This window comes from Manihot esculenta, chromosome 10, assembly GCF_001659605.2.
Source record: "Manihot esculenta cultivar AM560-2 chromosome 10, M.esculenta_v8, whole genome shotgun sequence".
NCBI classification, from domain to species: domain Eukaryota; kingdom Viridiplantae; phylum Streptophyta; class Magnoliopsida; order Malpighiales; family Euphorbiaceae; genus Manihot; species Manihot esculenta.
In genome coordinates, this window is record NC_035170.2 from 24,987,494 (window position 1) to 25,009,757 (window position 22,264).

At 32.1% G+C, this 22,264-nt stretch overlaps 2 protein-coding genes across 2 annotated transcripts; both read left to right on the forward strand.

The window, feature by feature from the left end:
- Positions 1-1,070, forward strand: LOC110625158 (mitochondrial uncoupling protein 5). The gene has a single exon (XM_021770707.2). The coding sequence runs from the start codon at positions 89-91 to the stop codon at positions 1,043-1,045; it is 957 nt and encodes a 318-aa protein (XP_021626399.1). The 5' UTR covers positions 1-88; the 3' UTR covers positions 1,046-1,070.
- A 9,771-nt stretch (positions 1,071-10,841) lies between these two features.
- Positions 10,842-14,906, forward strand: LOC110624654 (transcription factor bHLH143). The gene is made up of 4 exons (XM_021769875.2): positions 10,842-11,003; positions 11,722-12,338; positions 12,547-12,710; positions 12,806-14,906. The coding sequence occupies exon 4, from the start codon at positions 12,823-12,825 to the stop codon at positions 13,957-13,959; it is 1,137 nt and encodes a 378-aa protein (XP_021625567.1). The 5' UTR covers positions 10,842-11,003; positions 11,722-12,338; positions 12,547-12,710; positions 12,806-12,822; the 3' UTR covers positions 13,960-14,906.
- The last annotated feature ends 7,358 nt before the right edge of the window (positions 14,907-22,264 follow it).

A 22,264-nucleotide genomic window follows, 5' to 3' on the forward strand; every position in this document is an offset into this window, starting at 1 on the left:
TTCCATTTTTAACTACCTTTCGAGAAATCGGCCTGCCAAAGTTTTTCTTGCCTTCCTGAACTTCTCTAGATCGATCTCACAATAAAAGATGGGTTTCAAAGGCTTTTTTGAAGGTGGCATTGCCTCCATCGTCGCCGGTGCTTCCACCCACCCTCTCGATCTAATCAAGGTTCGCATGCAACTCCACGGTGAATCTCACCTTCCAAATCCGTCCACGTTGCATGCCTATCGTCCTGCTTTTGCTGCTAACGTTTTACTACCAACAACCTTAGAAGTTCCCCCTCCACCTCGTGTAGGACCCATTTCCCTTGGCGTCCGTATCATCCAATCTGAAGGTGTCGCCGCACTTTTCTCTGGCGTTTCCGCCACTGTCCTACGTCAAACCCTATACTCCACCACCCGTATGGGACTTTATGAAGTCCTTAAACAAAAGTGGGCTGAACCTGAAACTGGAAATCTGCCTCTTTTACGTAAGATATTGGCTGGCCTCGTCGCTGGAGGAGTTGGAGCTGCCGTTGGGAACCCAGCTGATGTAGCTATGGTTCGAATGCAAGCAGATGGACGGCTCCCCGTTGACCTACGTCGGAACTACAAAAGTGTGGTGGATGCTCTCACACAAATGTCCAAGCAAGAAGGCATAGCTAGCCTGTGGCGTGGCTCAAGTCTGACAGTGAACCGTGCAATGATTGTCACCGCATCACAGCTCGCATCCTATGATCAGATAAAAGAGATGATCTTGGAAAAGGGTGTGATGAGCAATGGAATAGGAACCCATGTGACGGCGAGCTTCGCAGCTGGGTTTGTGGCTGCTGTGGCTTCAAATCCTATAGATGTGATAAAGACTAGGGTTATGAACATGAAGGTGGAGACAGGGGCGGAGCCGCCTTACAAGGGTGCATTAGATTGTGCAATGAAGACTGTGAGGGCGGAAGGAGCTATGGCATTGTACAAAGGATTTATACCTACAATCTCAAGGCAAGGACCTTTCACGGTGGTGCTGTTTGTCACTCTTGAGCAGGTCAGAAAGCTTCTTAAGGATCTATGAGTTTTTAGGACGAAGGGCAAGAAATACAAGACTATAGAACTAATTGAATTCACAGGACAAGAAATGTTTGTCTTGAATTCATACCGCATGAATTTTCCTTTTTCGATTAATGAATATATACAAGAAGTTTAATCATTTATAGGGGTAGAAATTTATTTTTATTTATTATTTTTAACAGTGACATATCGAATTGAATAATGAAAATTTTACAATTTAATTTTAATGATCTCATCTCGATTTTAAAAAATATATTAAAACATCATTAATATTTTAAAAAATTTAATAATTACTCTATTTATCTATTTTAACTATTAGTATTATAAAAATATCTAAAATATTTTTTATATGAAAAGATTAATTAATAAATAAATTTTTTATAAAATTAAGAGATTAATTAATGATTTTTTTTAAATATAAAATTAAATAATAAAATATTTAATAATTAAAATTAATAAAAAATCTAATTAATAAAATTTTTAAAATATTAAAAATATTTTAATATAATTTTTTAAAATCGATAAATTAATTAATTTATTTTTTAATAACATAAAAACTAAATAGTATATTTTTATTTATTCACTTTCCTTTTAAATATCTTTATGTGTAAATATTTATTTTTACATATTAATATTTTTAAATTTAGGTATTCATCCATATTTCTTAGAGAAAAAAATATTATACTTGTTAATAATGAGAAATTGATTTACCTATGTAATTTTCACGTTTAGGACATTAAAAAAGAAAAAGTCAATGAAACCATTTTTCTAATTAAAATGAAAAAATTTTAAATTAGAGAAACTGATTTTCTAAATAAATTACTATTTAGTCTGTAATATTAAAAAACTTATTAATTAATTTTTAATTTTAAAAAATATTTTAAAATATTTTTAAATTTTAAAAAGTCTATTAATCAATCTCTCTATTAATTTTAGCCGTTAAATATTATAAAAAATTCTAAATATCTTAAAAATTTGAGTGATTTACTAATAAATTTTTTAAAATTAAAAAAATAAATAATAAAATATTTAATTACAAAATGAATAGAAAATTGATTAGTAAATTTTTTAAAATATTAAAAATATTTTAATATATTTTTTTAAAATGAAAGTACTTATTTTTCATATATCATAAAAACTAAATCGTTTTCTCTAAAGTTTTAAGTGAATAAAAATAATCTCTGAGTTTCGTGTATACTCTCATTGCTAATTTAATTTTGTGACAGAATTTCTGTTGGTGAAGGCAATGTTTCGTCACTAAATTTAGCAACCACCAAAATCCTTGTACATCAATTAAATTTATGGTGCTAAACTAATTCCATAGCTAAATATTTTTTAATAAGAAAATTAGAAAATAGGGAATTAAATCGGAGTCTTAAATGAATTATATGCAACTGCTAAATTAAATTAGACTAAATCTAAAAATTAATTTTATTTTTTTTAATAATCCACAGTATATCTAATATTATCTATAGTTATTTTTTAAAATTTCTTTAATTTTTTGCTATTAATTTATTAGAACTACTGCAAAAAATACAATAAATCCAATCACAATATTGGATAGCCTTATTAAAGAATCGAAATACATCTTTTTAAATTTTAAAAATATTCCATATTCAAAATTTAAATTTAAAATCTTTAATTAATATATATAATTTCACTTACGTGTCAAATTATTTTATACTGTTAATAAAATCTTTAATTAATATATATATATATATAATTTTACTTGCATGTCAAATTATTTTATACCGTTAATAAAACATAAAGAAATTGGACTCGTAGATTTAACCTGATGATAAGTGTATCTGAATAAATATGAGAAATCTCACGTTCTACTTTCCAATCTCAATTCCTATCTCAAAATAAATAAATAAAATATAAAGAAATTATTGAAATTATTGTCCTTTATTGACATGAGAATTCCAATTGTGAGGCAATTAGGTATAGAATGTGAAGGCAAGGTTGGTAATTAATCACTATGATTAATTGCTAATATAATACTAATTGCTGTTCTTGATTAGGTTTTTCACTTTTTTTTTTTAACTTTTCAATTACTTTATAGTATAAGTGCTTTTCCACAAATATTGAAATATAATTAATCACTCCTTTGTCTCCTCCACTAACATCAACATCAACATCATCCCTTAATTAATCTCATCTGCCCTATTTTCTCCACTAATAATTAATCCCTCCCCTAATTACATCACTAATTAAACTTACATTTCTTTAACTTTAATTTTAGGTATATTGGAGCTTTCAACATTTGATTGAGTTGTACTCATAAATTTAGCCTGGTGGTAAGTGCATTTTAATAAATTTGAGAGGTCTTAAGTTCTACTCTCTCAATTCTCAATCTCCATTTAAAAAAAAAAACATTTGATTGACTCATACATATTTATATCCGGAAATAGATTACCAAATTTTGAATCTTTAACTTTTTATACTAAAAAAAGGAACGTTGCTATCAAATTAGGAGATTTTTTTAAAAAAAAATATTATCTTCTTGTCATAATTTTTATTCATTTTATTTTTCAACACATTAAAAAATATTTTTCTTATTAACTTTTAAATTGTATTCATTTTAAAAATATTAAAATTTATTAAATATTAAAATATAAAATTTCTTTAAAATAAAATAAAATTAAATAGAATTATAATAATTAATTTATATGTTATTATAGTGTAAAAAAATCATAATAATTTTAAAATAATTAAAAAATAAAAATTATAAAACTAAAGAGTTTCAGATAAATTGATTCAAAAAAAAAAAAAAAAAGAGTTTCAGATAAAGTTAATTTTTTTGGGTAGCAAAAATTTTTGCTCTTACCCTTGACAAAAAATTTTGCTCTTACCCTTGGCAAATTTTAATCTTAGTCCTCCACTTTAATAAAAATTTCATAAAATAGAAACTTAATTACTTTCGCATAAGTTGCGGAGCAACCCTCGTTCATATTAATTTTAAAACTAAAAAATCTTACTTTTTTTATTTATATTTATTGAGGTATATTAAAAACTTAACCAATAAATGACTATATAAAAAAATTATTTATAATTTAAAATGAATTTAAAAAAAAAAAGTTTATCTTTATTATACGGAATACTAGCTTTCTATTCATTTATTTCTTAAAATGTTTAGTCTAATGATAAGTATATCTAAATAAATTTGAGAGATCTCACATTTTACTCTCCCAATTCTCAATTCTCATTTAAAAAAAAAAATTACTTCAAAAAATTTAATCATACAAATATTTTTTAATGAGAGAAAAAATTATGCAATTCTTTTAATAATGATGATTTTTTTAATTTTTAAAAGATGAAGTTAGTTATTTTAGATTTTAAAAATTTTATAACAACACTGAATTCTCTATATATATTTTATTAACAATCTTTGTTTTAAAATATTTTAACCAAATAATAAATTTTAGTACTGAATAATCATCGATTTACGCTTTTTCGACAGTCAAGTATTATTAATTAACTATACAAAACCAAATCATAAATTGTACAAACAAATTTGAAAATCAGTCGCCTACTCCATTCTAAACGGCCATTTAATTTCCTCCCTAGCATGCGTGTAAGCAATTCTGCTGGATATTCGGGTCGGTTATCCCTTATCACACTGGGTCTTGAAACCGAGATGACTTTGCTATTATTGGGCCATCTGTCTCTGCCATACAGATTCGTATATACGGGAATGCCAGTCGTCTGCTCCATACTAAACAGCTATTTAATTCCCTCCCTAACACGCGTGTAAGCAATTCTGTTGGATGTTCGGGCCGGTTATCTCTTATCACACTGGGCCTTGAAATCGAGATGGATGTGAGAAGACTGAGGCCCACGGGAGGCTCGACCTCGAGGCCGGGTGATCCAGGCCGGCTCGTTGAAGACGCCTTTTAACCCTTGGGCTAAACTTGCGATCATGGACTGGGCCTTGTATCGAGGTGGTGAAGCCCAGCGGTTATCACAGACTATTTTCCAAAAAAAGTCGATCCATAGCGTTTTAATTTATAATAATCGTAGAGTCATCTAAAAGAGTCACTGTCAAATTTCAGAATTGAATAATGATCGATCCACATTTTTTCGACATTCAAGTATTATCATTAATTAACTATACAAAACCAAATCATAAATTGTACAAACAAATTTAAAAACCAGATTTACATACTACAAAACCCACAAAATTGAAAAACAAAATCATTCTAAAATCAAAACTCAAGTATCCATTACCAAAGAAGGCAGCGGAACTTGAAAAAAGAAAAACTCTAACTCTTCCCTGTTCTCTCTTCTCTCTTCTCTTTCCCTGCATTATAAAATAATAGTTTAATTTTAATGAAATTTGAAGAAAATTTGTATTGCCTGAAAAAGGGCAGACCTTAATTATAATGTTGTGAATAAATTTAATTGGGATATGTGAGTTTTGTTCCCTCCACTCTCAGCAACAAACCTGGAGTTTGATTATACATGTTTCTATAATAATAAAAATAATAATAGGATGTATTTATTGATTGAATTTAGATTACTCCACCCATTAAATAATCTATTTTTTTTTCCTTTTTATCACACGGCTGTTTTATTATATTCTATTAAAGAATTAATTATTACAGACTTATTATTATTAAATATGTGATCTGATGGTGTCCATAATTACGTACGCTTTTTCTTTTTTCTTGCCTAATCAGTTGAATAGGGGACCAGGCCGTGCCAGACTCAATATGAGTATTTAGAAATTAATTTATAATTAAGCATTAATGATTATGATAATTAAACCTTAGATTATTGTAATTATAGTTGTGAGATTTTAACCGTGGGTCTTATGACCAATCAGCAATCAACTTTAGGTGGGTTCACGGAAATATGTTGCATATAAATTATAAATTCAGATAAAAAAATACCATAAAAATCAGAATTTTCCTTGTTTAAAAATATTAAATATTAATTTTTAGGCTGAATTTCTAAACTATTATTGAAGAGTAAATAAAATTATTATTTATTATAATTTTAAAGTGTGAGGTAAGTAAGATTATAAGATTTTTTTTAAAAAAAAATTCTCTTATTTATAATTATGTATTTAGTGTTACATCATTAAAATTTAACGATATTAATAAAAAATTTTCATTTTATTAATATAAGGAAATACATACGATGTTTTTGGTAATGATGATTTGAGATCCAGAAAATAGGATTTTACAATGGGTTCTGTAAAACTGGAAAAAATTTAGACCTAGAGTAGAGTATTTATCCTTTTATATATTTTCTTTTATTTGCTAGTGACGTGTTAATAGAACGTGCATCATTGGTCCACCTGTCCCTGCTACATTGATACGAACGTACGAGGGAATCAGATCTTTGCCCCATGCGTAACGGCCCCTTGATTCTTTCCGGGCGCGCATGCGGGTGGTCCCCTGTGACGGATGGGTAGGCAGAATCAAGGTTGAACCCAGAGAGGATCTATTCGTTGGGTCGACAATACTGAGCCGGCCTGGTTGAAGAGACTAACGGGAGTCCGGTCTCAAGGCTGGCGGGTTGGGCTTAGACTAAAAGAGAGACTTGAGGGCCTCTAAGTACTGGGCTGATATCATGGACTTAGCCCCAGACCGGGATGGAGAAATCCAGCGGTCATTAGGTAATAAAATTAATCCCAAATTCTAATTTAAAAAATACAAAAGGTTTTTTAATTACTTTTTGTATTATTTTTGTCATATCCACTTGTATAATATTAATAGAGTTTGTAATTCTATTAATAATACAACTTGAAGGACGGATTTCATGAATTTATAAAAATGTTTGCAGATAATATAATTATTTTTTAAAATATGTAGATAATATAATTATTAACAAATTGGTTTTTTTATCTTAGGTGATTAAAAAAAATGTTTTAGTTTAAATTTCACTAAAAACTTTCTTTCCTCCATCCAATGAATGTTAATATTAAAAGAAAATATTAAAAAATAAAATTCCTTTATAGAAAATGATATTTTGATTTATTTTTAAAAAAATATTTGTAGAGGTGATGGTGCTGTTGAAAGGAGAGAAGAGAGAAAAAGAAAGAAGAGAGCATGAAGAACATGGAAAAAAAAGAGCTTTGAACACAAGAGGTTTTGTGCTTTTTTTTTTCTTTTTTTTTTTATTTGTATTACTTCTTTTTCTTTGCCTTTGAATAAAGAAAGGCGTAGTTAGTTTCTTGATGCCGCTGTCCTTCTATGTTCTTCCTGGCATAGTGGATATACCGGTTTTTGCTTGTTTTCTTTTTTTTTTATATGTTTTATTTTGGATTTTCACAAGTTTTCATAGTTGATTTGTAGGAGAGTGCTTATGATGAACCCGTTTCTACAAGGATTTCGACTCTGGTGTCCGGTAAGAGAATCTTTACATACGTGATATTGGCACTCCAGAACTGTACCGATGCATTTGGTGGTCACCGTTCCCTTAGACCTCTATTGGCTGAGCTCTGCCGTTTCCCTCTTACCTTATGTCTGTTCTGTGGTGTTCTACTTGTTTGTAGTCCTATTTCGACAGTTTTAGTGCTTCTTTCAATCCTACTAAGTTTAGCTTGAATTCTCGATCGGTGCTGGCGGTGTGTGATTTATCGATGGGTGTAGTTGATGTTTTGTTTTCTGTGTTTGGTTGGTTTGTTGTTTGTCAATTTGGTTAATTTACTGGTTTGATTTTTTAAAGTTATTTTGTTTTGATTTTCTTTTTTTTATTTTTAAATGCTAATTTTTTTAAATTTTTATTTATATTTGTTTGAGTTTTGGCTATCCCTATTTTTTTCTTCTATGTACATTGTCTTAGTGATCTTGTAGAAATAATATATATTATACATGGATTAAAAACTAAATATATAGTAATATATTTTGATATTTAACTAGCATAAAATAATATATTATAATATATTTGAAAAATAAATGAAAATATATAAATGTCTAATGAAATTGAAATTTATGAAGTTTTTAATTAATTTTTTAAAATATATGAATTAACTTAATGAATATCAATAATGATATATTATGATGATGGTAACGTTTTTATAACTTACCTGCATGGTAATAGCCACACATGTTGACTAAAAGAACATGTTTGAAATAAAGATGGAGAGTGGAGAAAGAAAAAAACACTAATAAAAAATAAAATAAAAAAAAATATTTATGAATTTAGTCTAGTTGTAAGTGTATTTAAATAAATTTGACCGATATCACGTTATACTTTTCTAATTCTGAATCTCTCTAGAATGTTTCATAAAAATATAATTAAAAATTTGTTTAGTAATGGTCATCTAAGATTATTTATACATAGATTAATGGATGGAGGGGACATGTAATTATGAGGAAATGGCACATGTTTGTCTAGGGTTCTTAATTGCATGCTCATGTTATTATTGTTATTTTTTGTTTAAGTTATTATTATTAGTGGTGGTTTCATGTTTGTGCAATTAGTTTACACTTTATAGCCTTGTAGATATTATGAGTTTCAAACAAATTTGGTAGGGCTATATTGGGATCAAATATAATTTTTTTATATTAAATTTATTAAAAATTTAACCATATTATATTTTAAGATGTGTTGATTGCGTTGCATCAAAAATATTAAATTTTAAAGAGTAATAATAAAAAGTTAAGGATATAACTAGCCGAAAAATAAATAGATTAATGATTGATAACCGTCGAGTCTCTTACACTTAGTAGTGAGGCCGAGTTCTGAATAAAAATACAGACCCAAAAAAACTCATCATACTATTTTCAAGTAGACAGGTCCAACATTATAAGTCCTAGTCTAGCGACGTGAAGTAGGCCGGATCAGACATGGGCGCAGGTCCATCAATAGTTAACCTAGCCCTGTAATATGACGTAGAACAGGCAGTCCAGTCACTTTGCAGCTCTACCAGCATGCGCGTCGAAGGAATTAAATGACTGTTTGGCATAAAGAGATACTCTGATTCGTCTATCCATATGGCCTAAGTGACAGAAACAGATAGTACTGTAATAGAAATATGGTTATACGTTACGAGCAGATAAGAAAAAAAGGGATAAAATAAAAGAGAGTGATATTATCTGACTAAATTTACACACACATTGTAAAATTTTATTATTTAAATTTTAGAATATCAACAATCATTAGGATAGTTTTTTGAGATTTCGCCGTGGACAAATTACGTTAATAAAAATTGATTCTCAAAAACCTAAAACGTTTATCCGTTACCAAGTCTGTGAAACCAACTTTCTCTAAAAATCAATTTATTATTATTCCAGTTTTTGAAAAAACAATAATAAAAAAATAAAAGACTAAATTTCTTTTAAAATTATGTAATAAAAATTAAAAATATTAAGTTTTATCTTCCGATTTATATTTAGTTGATTTTGAAAGCTAAATAAATTCAAATATAATCAAATAAATTGAGTAGAATACAATTTAAATTTTAAAATCTTAATAAATTATTTTTTAATGATAATTCGAGAGTAAATTCGACCATAATTATATAATTCACATTAAATTTGGCCTTTTGCCACAAAACAATCATTGGATGAGGTTCTAAGGTGATCTGGCCCAATTCGTGAATAATTTAAGCCTGCCTTTGGAAAGTGGTATCAAAGGCCTACTGGTCCATCTATAGAAATTGCAAATTTTTCCCCTTTTCAATATGAAATCACGATTTTTGTCCAATTGTTTACCTTTTTCCTCTTTTGTTTTTTAAAATAGGGGTGGGAGTCCAACCTTTGACCTCACAAAACTATAAGGATACACTTTCCACCAGACTAAGTTTCGAAGTGCGTTTACCTTTTTCCTCTGTCTCTCTCTTGTTTTTTAATGTGCAAATCAGAAATATGTAGAAACAAATCTGAATTAAAAACATTCAGAAGAAAGAAAAAAAAAAGCCAAAATCAAAGAATTGACAATCACGGAAAATTAAGAATATGACAAAAAATAATAAATTTCTATTTATTTTAGAAAAATATTTTACAGTAATAACAGTAGATAACAGAAATCACCATTCTCCTAAAATTTTAATTTTTAAATAGGAGGGCATATGATAAATATGAATTTATTTTTAATAAAATGTTATTTTTAACTTTTTTTAATTTTTATTTTTTTATTGATATAACTAAATGAAAACTTATTTAGTTTAAATTTAATAATTTACAATTGTATTTTTACTAAAATATAATTTTAATTAAATTTAGAGTTAATTTTGTATAATTTTATTAAATTTAAACTTATTAAATATATATTTTAATTTTTTAAATATAAGTATTATGTTAATAAATATTTTAATCCACTAAATATAAATATTAATGTTCCTGAAAATTTTATTTCCTTCTTTTTCAAAATATGCTTGCACTTTAAAGTCGTTAATGTCACTACATTTGTTTATATATAAATTTATTAATTAAATAAAAAATAATTTATTTTAAAAAATATTTTCTTAAAAAAATTTCTGAATTTTCTCAAAAAATATTGTTTATATGTTAATTAATATTTACAGAAAAAAAATTTTTAAATAAAAATTGAAGATAAAATATTAAAAATAAAATATAAAATTTCTCAAAATTATTTAAATATATTTATTATTAAATTAAATCTATGAATGTTTTAAATAATAACAGATTTTTTTCCCATTAATAATGAAAGGGAAAGGTCAACTAGACAACCACTATGCCATAACAGTCAAATTATGAACGTCAAACGAGGGTAATATCGTCAAATAATAATAATAATAATAATTGCTATTATTATTATTATTATTTTCTATATAATCTTTTTTTCTTTTTGATAATTTTCTATATAATCTTAGCATCCCTAAGCTCACTCAGTCTCCATTTACACACGCAACTTCTTCTGTTATTACACTTTACTGTTCTCTCTCTCCTGCCTTCTCTCTGCAACCTCTCTGATTTTAAGATTTGCCTTGGATCAACTCTCTGTTGCTTTGGATCTGAGCAAGCATAGTGCTTTGATTTTCCATCGTAAGTTATTTAATTGTATTGCTGGTTTTTCCGCTTTGTATCTCTCTATTCTTTTGCTTTTTCAGTTTGGTTTGCCTTCTTTTTGGTTGCTATGACATAATTGGAGTCGATTTTGTAAGATTCTTCTTGTTCATTTATCCCCTTTGCTTCTTTGATCAAAATTGCAATTCAATTTCTGTGAAATTAGGAGTTTAACGGAAAGGTATAGAATTTCCTTGTTTGTTTATTTATTTTTTAATGTTTCTTATTGAATTTGGGTTTTATTTTCTGTGTTACTTGATGGGTTTTTTTTTTTTTTTTTTTCCCTCGTTAGTTTGAGTTTGGTAATTGGGTTTTTCAGGATTTCCAATAGTGATTTTGTGGGGAAGTTAATGGTTGGCAAGTTTGATGTTTTTATAAACTGATGCCACTATCAGTCTACTTGTTTTCTGAGAATATTCAAGATAAGAAGAAAAAAGGAATTCTGTTTTTTTTTTTTGTCGTTTCACTTTCTGATGAAGAAAATGAAACATAGGTTAGATATCATTTTTAGGATTTTGATTACTGGGAATCCTACATATTGAAAAAAGAAAGAAATCTCTGTTGCCAACCATGCTAATTGTTTTGTCTTTCTAAACAGCCAAAAGATTATTCGTGGTTTCGTTGAGAAATTTCCTTTATATGGTTCTATCTGGTTAAATTCCTTACCATTTTGCTGATTTTCACATTTTTTTTGCAGGATATTTCATCATATACCTAGTTATCTGTGGACTGTGGATAATTGAGTAGTGGAGTGAAGGAAAGCAACATGCCTTGGTGGAGTCTATCAGTTGATGTGTTCCGCAATGTTGTGCGATTGAATTTGTATTGCAGGGTTATCCTGTAAATTATTACTCCTACCAAACCTCATTCAATCTTCAAACTCTTGGCTTGTGATTCTTCAGCAAACTGTTAATGGGACCCACTTGCTTTCTTATCTTTTATTGTGATATTTATAGTATTAGCTAAGATTACTAAAACAACTTCTGGTTAAATTGAAGCTCCCTCTGTTTCTTTCCTTGTTTGATCCAATTCTTATTTGAGGTTTCTGTTTCTGCGTCATCCTCATCTTGTTTCACAGAAATTCTGTCCATTTCTCATCTGCATATCAAGCTTGCCATACTCTTACTTTATATTTTTAGTTCATTGTCTTGTTATCTGGATATATTGAGTTTTGAGTGGTCAAAAGAAGTTATGGTGTGCCAAGCAGCAAGCCAGACAAGATTTCGGGCATTAAAGTATGAGAATGGAATTGCTGGAAAGCCGATAATAATAGTTAGAGTCATTGCATGCTATCAACCATTGCAGGATTGCCAGGTTAGTATTACCTCCTATTTATTATTGCTTAATCACTTAATTGTTCGAGTGATGCAATCAACTAGCTTTTCTTTATTCAAGATATACTAAGTGGCTTTCCTGTTGTTAAATTCTTACATATTTTTTGGCTTTACCAGTCAATTTTTGTGCTTAATAATGATTGAAACCCATTGAATCACTCTTTCCATGTTTTTGTTACTTTTCCCAGGCTGAGTACTTCCGCCACTTGCTTAAGCCCGTCACGTAGATTGATTACACAGTTGTGTTATACTGTCAAGCTCAAAATTTATTGTTTCTATTTTTTTTTCCTTGAATTGTTCCTGAACGAAGAAGAAAGCTAATTCAATATTGCATATTGAAGCTCAAACATTGGTATGTTTGGACCTTTTTTTTTTCATCGTTTCTGAAGTTAAAATGATCAAGAACTCATTATGTATCTTGTCTTTTATTTTATTTATCATATACAGGTAATTCTTTTGGTTGGATGGTTAAAGCCAACAGTTCTTGGCTGTTCCCGCCTCATTGTACTGGGCAATCACAAAATTTGAATTGCATGAGCACATCAGTAGAGGCAGTGCAACCAGGATATTTGCCAGCATGTGCGAACTCTGGCTTATACACATTGTCTGCAAATGTGATGATGCCAGGGGTTGAAGACCCATCCCTTCCAAGTTTGAACTCACAACAAAGTAATGGATATGGGGAGTTACCTCATAGTTTGCCCCCTTTCTTCCAGAACTCGTTTCCTGCCATTTGCCCGTGTCCCAAAGAAAACTTTCCTGTGTTTCCTAATGGGTTTTGCGGGGAGGCTTCACCAAATGCAATCCCTGGATGTCAGCAGAAATTTGCTATTTTTGACCAGTCTGGGAATGAAACGAGGTTAATATATAGTGCTTTTTTAACTGCTGATGTGAAACCAACTGTAGCTGCTATAAAACCAGTTGGTGGTTCTTGTTTGCGTAATGGAGAAAATGCAGCTAAAATGGACCAAATCAATCAAACAGTGCTGAAGTTGCCGGAAGTATCAGATGAGAATAACTTAAGTGGTGAAGAAAGTGAGATGCATGAAGACACTGAAGAAATCAATGCCTTACTTTACTCCGATGATGAAGATGATGAGTATACTGGTGGTGATGAAGATGATGAGTATGTTGGTGGTGGTGGTGGTGATGATGATGATTATGATGATGAAGTAACAAGCACCGGTCACTCTCCTTTTCTGATTAGTAGTAGTGGGATGCGAGGACATGTAGAGGATATAACAGAAGAAGTAGCTGGTTCTGATGGTCAGAACAAAAGGCAGAAATTGCTTGATGGTGGGTGCAAAAGAAAATCACTAGCAGACACTGCTAGTTTGACAGAACTCGCCGGAGTTCGGGGGTATGTTTTTGATAATGAAGAATCAAGCTATGCTTTTGGCCAAAATCAAGTAGAGGAAAGGCTTGTCGTTTGGGGGAACAAGCAATTGAAAAAAGATAAGATTCGTGCAACATTGAAAATTCTGGAAAGCATAATTCCAGGGGCAAAGGACAAGGATCCATTATTGGTTCTTGATGTGGCTATAGATTACTTGAAGTCTTTGAAGTTTAAAGCCAAAACTCTAGGAGTGAACTACTTTTAAGTTTCACTCCTTCCTGCTTCCGTATTAGTATGTTGGCTAGTGGGTGGAAGGAAGAATGAAGAAAAGTAGCAATCCAAGAGTTCTTGGCTTGAATGATTGATGAGTTTGAAATCACTATAATAGCTTTTCTGATGTGGTGTAAGCTTTTGGCTTTTTACCTCAAGTCCTGTATATAATGTGCCAATAAAAGGAGTAGTGGGAAGATACATAGCAATTTGCTTGCAAGGGCTGAAGGAAAAATGGGGTTTGGTTTGTTGACCACAGAAGATATCTTTTAGCTTTATTGAAGATTAAAGGTTAACAAAAGTCTAAAGATTTGAATGCATGGGATGATGTTAGTGGTGGGTTGTTCAGCAAATAAGAAGAATTTCTTTGCCTAAGCGTTGAGAACCCCTATGGTTTTAGTGCATGCGCGTTAGGTAATTTGGGTCCCACCCTCCACCCTTTCTTTGCTTTGATTTTATGCAGTTGTCTTCCTCTCTTTACCCTCCCACATAAATCATATTGGTGTTAAACTCTATTGAAGTACCAAGAAAGTTTCAGTCATATGGGAATACTGTAGAGGAGCACGGTATCTCGTCGTGAATTGTTGGGGTCCACTCCTTTTCATCAAGTAATCTCTTTACTTGCATGTTTTCGCACGTGATTGTTGGTGGTAGCTATGGTACTTCTACAGTATGCTGTGACATGAGACCATGGTCATTCAATAAAGTCCTTGGAACCCAGTATGGTGTCTGTCAGTTTTCTGTGTTCATTACTAGTAGTGAGTGTGAATTTGGTGTTTAGTAGAAGAGTGGGAGTGATTGAATTGAATGTATCTTTTTATTTTGGCCCTTTTTTTTCTTTCTATTTTGTTCTTCCTTCTGTCCTGTGGATGCATGTGTCTGTATTGGAAAAGAGAACATGGTGTGTTGTGATTTCATTAATATAAAGATGTTTTCTTGTGACTCTGATGAGTAATGTGGGGGCTAGAGAATCCTGAGCTGATTTTACAGATGGTGCTTTTGCCAAATTATACTTTGTACCGGGACTCTAATTACAGGCTCCATGTGATACTGATTTGCTTGAAAATGTGTGTTTTGAACCCATGTTTAAAAGGTATGGTGGTTTTGCCATATTCTTGCAAAGAATGCAAAGGACAAATGTGCTCCTATGCGCTGCTTTTGTCTGGTTTCTCACCACTATTAACTTTTTCTTTTTTCCTTTGTTTTTTTTCCAAAAATAAAAGGGATGGAAGGTTGGAGTATTGAATTTGAATTCAGCTAAATGTATTCTTTAATGAGTGAAATTGCTAGATTTTCTTTCTTTCGTTTTTGTTTTGAAAATATTGAGTTTCACTGGTATGAACGGTCAGTAATTACTAGTGCTTGAATAATGGAGAGACAGAGAGCGCGAGTGAAGGTGCCAGTGTTTTTAAGTGAGCAGTGTTGGATTTAAATCGAATTTAATTAATTTAAAATTTTAATTTAATTTTTTATTTATTTTAATTTGATTTGATTGGATTTAATTTTTAATTTTAAAAATTTTAATTATTTCTGTTTGATTTAATTTTAATAAAAAAATTAAAAAAATTAAATCTAATTTATTAATAATAATAATATTTTTTTAATAATATAAATAGATTATATTAAAATTAAAATATTTCAATTAAATTTTAAAATAGGTAAAAAATAAAATATTTATTAAAAATTTAAATTGATAAAATCGAATCAAATTGAATTGAATCAAATTGATTTGATTCAATTTAATTTCTAACTAAAATTAATTCAATTTAATTTTCATAAATATCAAAATTTTAATTTTTGATTTTAAACCGGGCTCACTCAAAATCATGGTACATGATCCGGTAATCCTATTGGGAGTCACTTATGACATGCTGGCATTAAAGATGCTTTAATATTAGGGGGAATTCAGAATTCGAAATTTTTTTTAAAAAAAATAAGAGCTGAGCATATACTCATATATATATATATATATATATATATGAATACTTTTATTTGGGCCAAACCCGCCTCTAATGGTGGTGCTTGCCAAGCAGGCACTCCATGAAAACCCACTTTGTTTTGCAGGGAACATTGGGCGTGTCATCCGCAGCATGAAATGAACTACTCAATGAAGTTCGCATTATTTCAAGCAATAAACAACTACATTACACTGTGAAGAAAGAAAAGTAGCACTATGGCCAAAAGAGGCTTAGGCTTATCTGATCTCTCCACTCCACGTATCCCATCTCTACATATTGCATAAAGTCTGATAGCTCAAAAATCCCTTTTTTGAATTTTTTTTTTCCCTAGCAACCAATCCATTGTCAGTGCTTGCTATTATACTGTGTAAATAACCATGCACCTTCAGTTTAGAGTTGGGTCCCTTTGCCTCTGAAATTCTGCTTACTCTTTTTATGTGGCCTAGATTCTTGGGTTTTAACCGTAGAATTCAGAGGGCTTTTTTACTTTTCTTTTCTTTTCCTTTTTGCCCATGCCATTTTAATTGGACAAACCAAGAATTTGAACATAATCGTTTCCCCCTTTCTGGTATGTAAGCGTACAGAGAAGAAATTACGTAGCGTTTCTGTCATGTAAATCTCTTTCCCTATTGAAGTGCGTTAAAGCCAAAATAATTTTTTTAGTTTAAATAGCATTGGCCTGAAGACTACATTTTCAGAGATCATCATTATAGATTTTCTTTTTCTTTTTTTCATCCGTTTCAAATTATAATTCATTTTCATTTTTAAATAAATATAAAAATATTTTTATTAATTTCAAAATTAATTTATTAATATGAATTACTTAAATTTTTAATGAAATAATATAAATGGAGGGTATATTAGTATATCATACAAAATTTATTGCTTTTATCCTTGTTAACTGCTTTTTCTTAAATTAAGTGAAAATATAAGTAGTCCTACTAAATTAGCCAGTTGAGTTAATTAATATATTAAAGCAATACATTTTTAATTAATACTAATTTTTATTCATATTTCTTTTTTTTTATCCTAAAATTATTGTTCACTTTTCTTTTTATACTATAATAATATATAAATTGACTATTGATGAACTGAGATTCAGTAGGGTTATTAGATGTGAATACCTAGATTGTGATTTGATTCAATGGGCAGATCAATGAACTGTGTGATTGATTTGATGAAGAGTGAATGCCTTTAAAATTTTATATGGGTCTCTCCATTCTTGATCTTGAGAAAGGGGTCTACAAAATATGGGAAAATAGTCAAGGGTCTACCGGAGATTCCTGGTGAAGACCTTTCGACGTTCAAATCATATTTAAAAATTTTAGAGTGATGCCTTAATTTAAAGAGATGCAAAGAGAAGTAAAAATAGAGAAGAAAAGAGAGAAAGGAAGCTTCAGAGAAAAAAGAGAGAGGATGTGTAAAAGAGTAAGTGTGATCGTGTGTGTGAGAGAGTTGGAGAATCCAAGAGAAAAAGCCCTCTTTTTGGATTAGATCAATGGTATATATACCTCTAATTGTTCTGACATCTCTTGTATCATATCCCATCGGATTGGACATGGATATCCTTTTGCAGGTGTGTTGGATGACTTATTAATGATGGGCGATTGGATAATAAATGCGGAGCTGGCTAGTTCATATCATGTCTATTATGTGTATCATGTCAATGTATTTTCTGCAAACGTATTTTATGACTCCAGTGATGTATTGAAAATACAACCAATATGTAGGAGGTCGACATCTTATCCTAGTCTTATCAGATCGTACTCGGCTCACCCGATCTGTATTGAGGTGGATTCCCCCTAGTCACTTATGATTGGTCGCGTTTGCATCCAATACCGAGTCTTAAATAAGTCTGCCTGTCTATTTTGAGCTTTGACTGAGTCAGGAGTGTTGCTATGATCTTTATAACTTATAGGTCGGGCTTTTTGCTACACGGTCGGACCAGACGGCGAGGTTCATGGAACCCTTCTTAATCTCATGTACACGTGTCATAATCTTAATGGACCTGTTATTTATATGTTATCAGATGCCATTTTGCTTCTCCGAAGATTATTTATGATAGTTGGAGAAGCGAATTTAAACTTATGGAGCCGTTATGAACGGTTTACGACGCATTTCCCTTCAGGAAACACGCCCTTATCATCATCAATTGTCGAACAGGTGCCATCAAATGAAGGCAATGATTATCGGGGGTTTTCGAAGAATCTCCACCCGAGATCGTTTTGGAAATTTGAAATTTGAATTCTACGGTCTATAAAAGCCTTCTTCTGAATGCTTTAGTATGCTTTGGTGTTTTGAACTTTGCCTTTCTGATTTGAAATCTCCTCTTTCTTCATTTTCTTTATTGGGTTTTTCTGCTATAGGTACGTCTCCTTCTGCCATGGCTTCTATTGAGTTTCCTCTAGTCGAGAGGCTCCCTTCTAACGTTACCTCTAGTAACCTTCATCAGGCTATTCCTAAGAAGGTTTTATCCACTCATTATTATATTTGAACTCCTCATTCTACTGAGCGAATTGTGCTTTTTTCTTCTCCTCCTCCTACTGGTCTTGAGAATGCTCAAAACAGGAAGAAGCTAGTTTTCTTCCTGAAATAGTTTGAGCACGGGCTATCTTTTCCTCTTATTCATTTTTTCATTAGGGTTTTTAGGTTTTACAGCGTCTCTTCTACGATACTGACTCCTAATTCTATCTTGTTCATGAGAGCCTTTGAGGCAGTGTGTTGGGACTAGGGCTTCAAGCCATCTGCTAGCATTTTTAGTTCTTTCTTAGGATTACCAAATCAAATAATAGGTTATGGAGTTTCAGTAGTCAGATGGGTTTGTCTCTCTTTGTTGGTCATAAAGACTTCATCCATCACTGGATAGAGAGTTTTGCCGTTGTCCATTTAAGGAGAGAGTAGGAATGGGGTTTTGATATTCCTTGGACAGACGTTGATCCCTCTTGCAATGCTTTTCCTCGTTTGTCAGAGTGAGAGCAACTATACTTTGCTCGACTAGCCTCTCTTCCCTTCAAATATGACATTTTCAAGTGTCTCGAGCTCTGTCCTAGGAGTGATTATTGTGCTGTTGGTACTTATTACTTTGATTTTTGTGTTTATGGTTCTCTTTTTTCTTGATTAAAACTTATTTTTGTAGTCTTGCAACTTTTGTCATTCCAATGGGAGAGACTTCAATGCTCAGGAATTCCACATTGTCTAAGGATTTTATTAAGTAGACAGTCGAGCACTTAACTCGTCAGAAGACCATAGAGGTTGTTCACGAGGCATTGGGACTTGACCCTCATTCGAAGGAAGAAATGCTTCCCTTGGCGATTGTGGGATTGCATTCTAAGGGGGTCGCTAAGGAGGGAGCTACTGGGTCTGCGGACGAAGTAGGTGCCTTAGAGATTGCTCAAGACAACCCTCATAGTTCTACTAGGACCCCAGCTATCTATGTGATCTCGTCCGATCGCTCCTCGAAGGAGGAGGAAGGGGCTAATCTTGTTAGGAAAAACTCTTGGGCCTCATCTCAAAGGTCTGACCCTTCCCCTCCTTGGAAGAAAAAGAGAAGGTTAATCAAGGAGAGCCAGCTACGCAGGCCTCAAGGCGAGGAGGCCATCTCGGGTGATTATAAGAGAGGTGTTCCTGATGTGGTAAGGGGAGACAAGGAGGGAGTGTCTGCTAGTATCAGTAGAGAGTTGCCCCAAGCTCTTGTTCCTCACGAGTCGAGGGTCACTTACACCCTAAATCAAGAGTCAACCCCTACTTTTATTGTGGAGCTTCTCTGTAACCACGTTTTTGGGTCTTCTCCTGATATCTCCGATCCTCGGCTTCTAGGCACCTTTTGCCATCTAGTCAAGTCCACTGCTCAGTTAGAGGCTAGCAGCTTGAAATCGATTGAAGAGTTTTTTATTGACTTCAAAAGATAAGTGCTCCTAGTAGCTTCTTTATTTTGCCTGTTTTGTTGGCTTGTGATTTCATTATCGTGCTAACTGTCTATTTATGTTTATAGGTCCTCAGTGCCCTTGTCGAGCTGGAAGAGAAGATGAGGGGTGCTTAGGAGGTTGCTCGTGCTGAAGTTGAAAGGGTTAGGCAAGATGAGGCTGCTCGTGTTGCTGCCTTGCTAAAAAGGGAACATGAGGCTGAGGTGAGGAGATTGAAAGAGTTACTCGAGTAGAGCCGCCTTCATAATGATTGGGTTTTCTCAACTGGAGAGCTGATTAGCCAAAAAGCAGTTTGAGGTGACAACTCAGTTGTTCCAAGTCCAAGCTAATGCAGAGCTGAAAATTGAGGGCTTGCTCTCACGAACTACCCATCTCGAGGGTGAGCTTTTGAAGATATCCAAAGATTTGAACCAGGCTTATCATCACTTGAAAAAGTCTCGAGAAGATGCTTGCACTAGTGAGGCTATGAAAATTTAGTATAAGTTGGAGATGACTGAGCTTTCTACTCGTTGTAAAGAGCATGAGGCAGCCATAGTGGATATGCATAAGAAAACCAAAGGCATCGTCAAGACCATGTGTCGAAAAAACCTGCAATCTGATGAGCACAAGTCTAAGATTCTCAACTCTGCTATGTTTTTTTATGCTAGCGGTTATAATTTGGGGCTAAAGTCTGGTCATGATGAGTCAAGCAAGCCTCTTAGTGCTCTTCGACTGGCTGAGTGTGATTTTGACAGTGAGGACATGCAGTATGACCCTGGCGACTTGTCAATTGTGAAGCCTGTCAAAGCTCTTGCCTCCGCTTCCCGTGGTACCTTAAGGAAGGATAGTGATTCAGCTGGTTAGATGATTAATGATAAGCGGTTGTCGAAGCCGTCAAAAATAAACCTATTAAACAATCAACAATAAACTTGTAGATAGTGGCAATAGGGTCGAACCACAGGGAATTGACACTAAAGATCTTCCTAATAATAACCAAGATAAGTAAATAACAAATAATTAAAAGAGGGGGTTTTGAGTTGATGGATTAACACTAAATAATAAAAGAAAGCAATAATTTAAAGATGAGTAAATTAATAAGAGAAAAGCTTCTAGTTGAAGTATGGATCTTATTTCAGATTGTTTAGAATTGATCATTGATTCTTTAACTCTCCTATTTATTCCAATAAATTAGTTTTGGATGTGGAAGACGCTTCTCACAATCCAAATTCCTCCTTAGTTCTAGTTTGATTAGGAAACGTTCGCTAATCAAACACTAATCAACAAGTTGCCAAGGAACGTCCTTGGGGCATTGTAGCATCGAACAACTGTTGACTGCATTAAGACTTAGAGAAACCCAATTCTATCCTTGCCAACCGCGTGGTCAAGTTTAGATTATGCAATTTGATTAAATGTGTATTTGAACAACCTAAGCAATTACGGACCTAAATCATTCAAACAATATTACTTAAGCAATTTAAAAGCAATGGGCCCTTATTGATTCTAAAAGCAAAGTAATATTTATGGAAAGCTCAAATTGCATAAATATTGAAAATAAATAGAAGTTTAACAATGGAGATTTAAATCTCCCAATTCATCACAAAATCTGAAATTCACCAACTTCAACTAGAAAAGAAAAGAGTTTAGCCACTCATGGTGGACTAAATACACAAAAAGATGAAAGGAAAAGAAAAAGGAAGATGCTGGAGAGTTTCTGGCGAGTTCAATCCCTCAGCAGAAGATGCCTTTGCTGGTTTGGAGGTTGCCCTTTTATAGTTGAAAAGTTCCATCCTTCTAGGGTTTTGAAATCCCTTTTTAATTTGGCTTGTGACTCCTCTTTTGATGTTGAATTTAATTGCAACTGGAATTCCTTAGGTGAGAAACTCTTTCGTGGCTCTTGGAATTGTTTTGGTAGTGATTGAGTTGGATTTGGACTTCTGAAAACTTGAAACTCGGTTTCCTGAACAATTTCCCGCTCTGCTGTATTTTCTGCTGTCGAAGTGATTTGCCCGGCGATTTGACCAGTTTCTTCAAGGGATTGGGCAAATCACAGACCTGATCACGTTTCTGCCAGTCAGTTCTCTCTGTCTTCTGCGAGTGATTTGGCCAGTGTCCTCGAGTGTCCTGGGCAAATCACTGCCCATATCACTTCTGCCTGTTGCCTCCAGGTTTCTGCTTCAGCTTGAACTGGGCAGATCACTGGGCAAATTACTGACCCAATCACTTTTCTGTCAATTTTCTGCACTTTTTCTCCAATTTTCCAATTCTTTCCTTTTCTGTAAAAACAAGATAGAAACCATAAATTTAACTAAAAAATGTGTAAATAAACAATAAAAAAGATAATAAAAATGTGGTTAATTTATGCTTGATCAAATACCCCCACACCTAGCTTTTTGCTTGTCCTCAAGCAACAAATAACTTAGCCAATCAAGTCCCCTTTTTC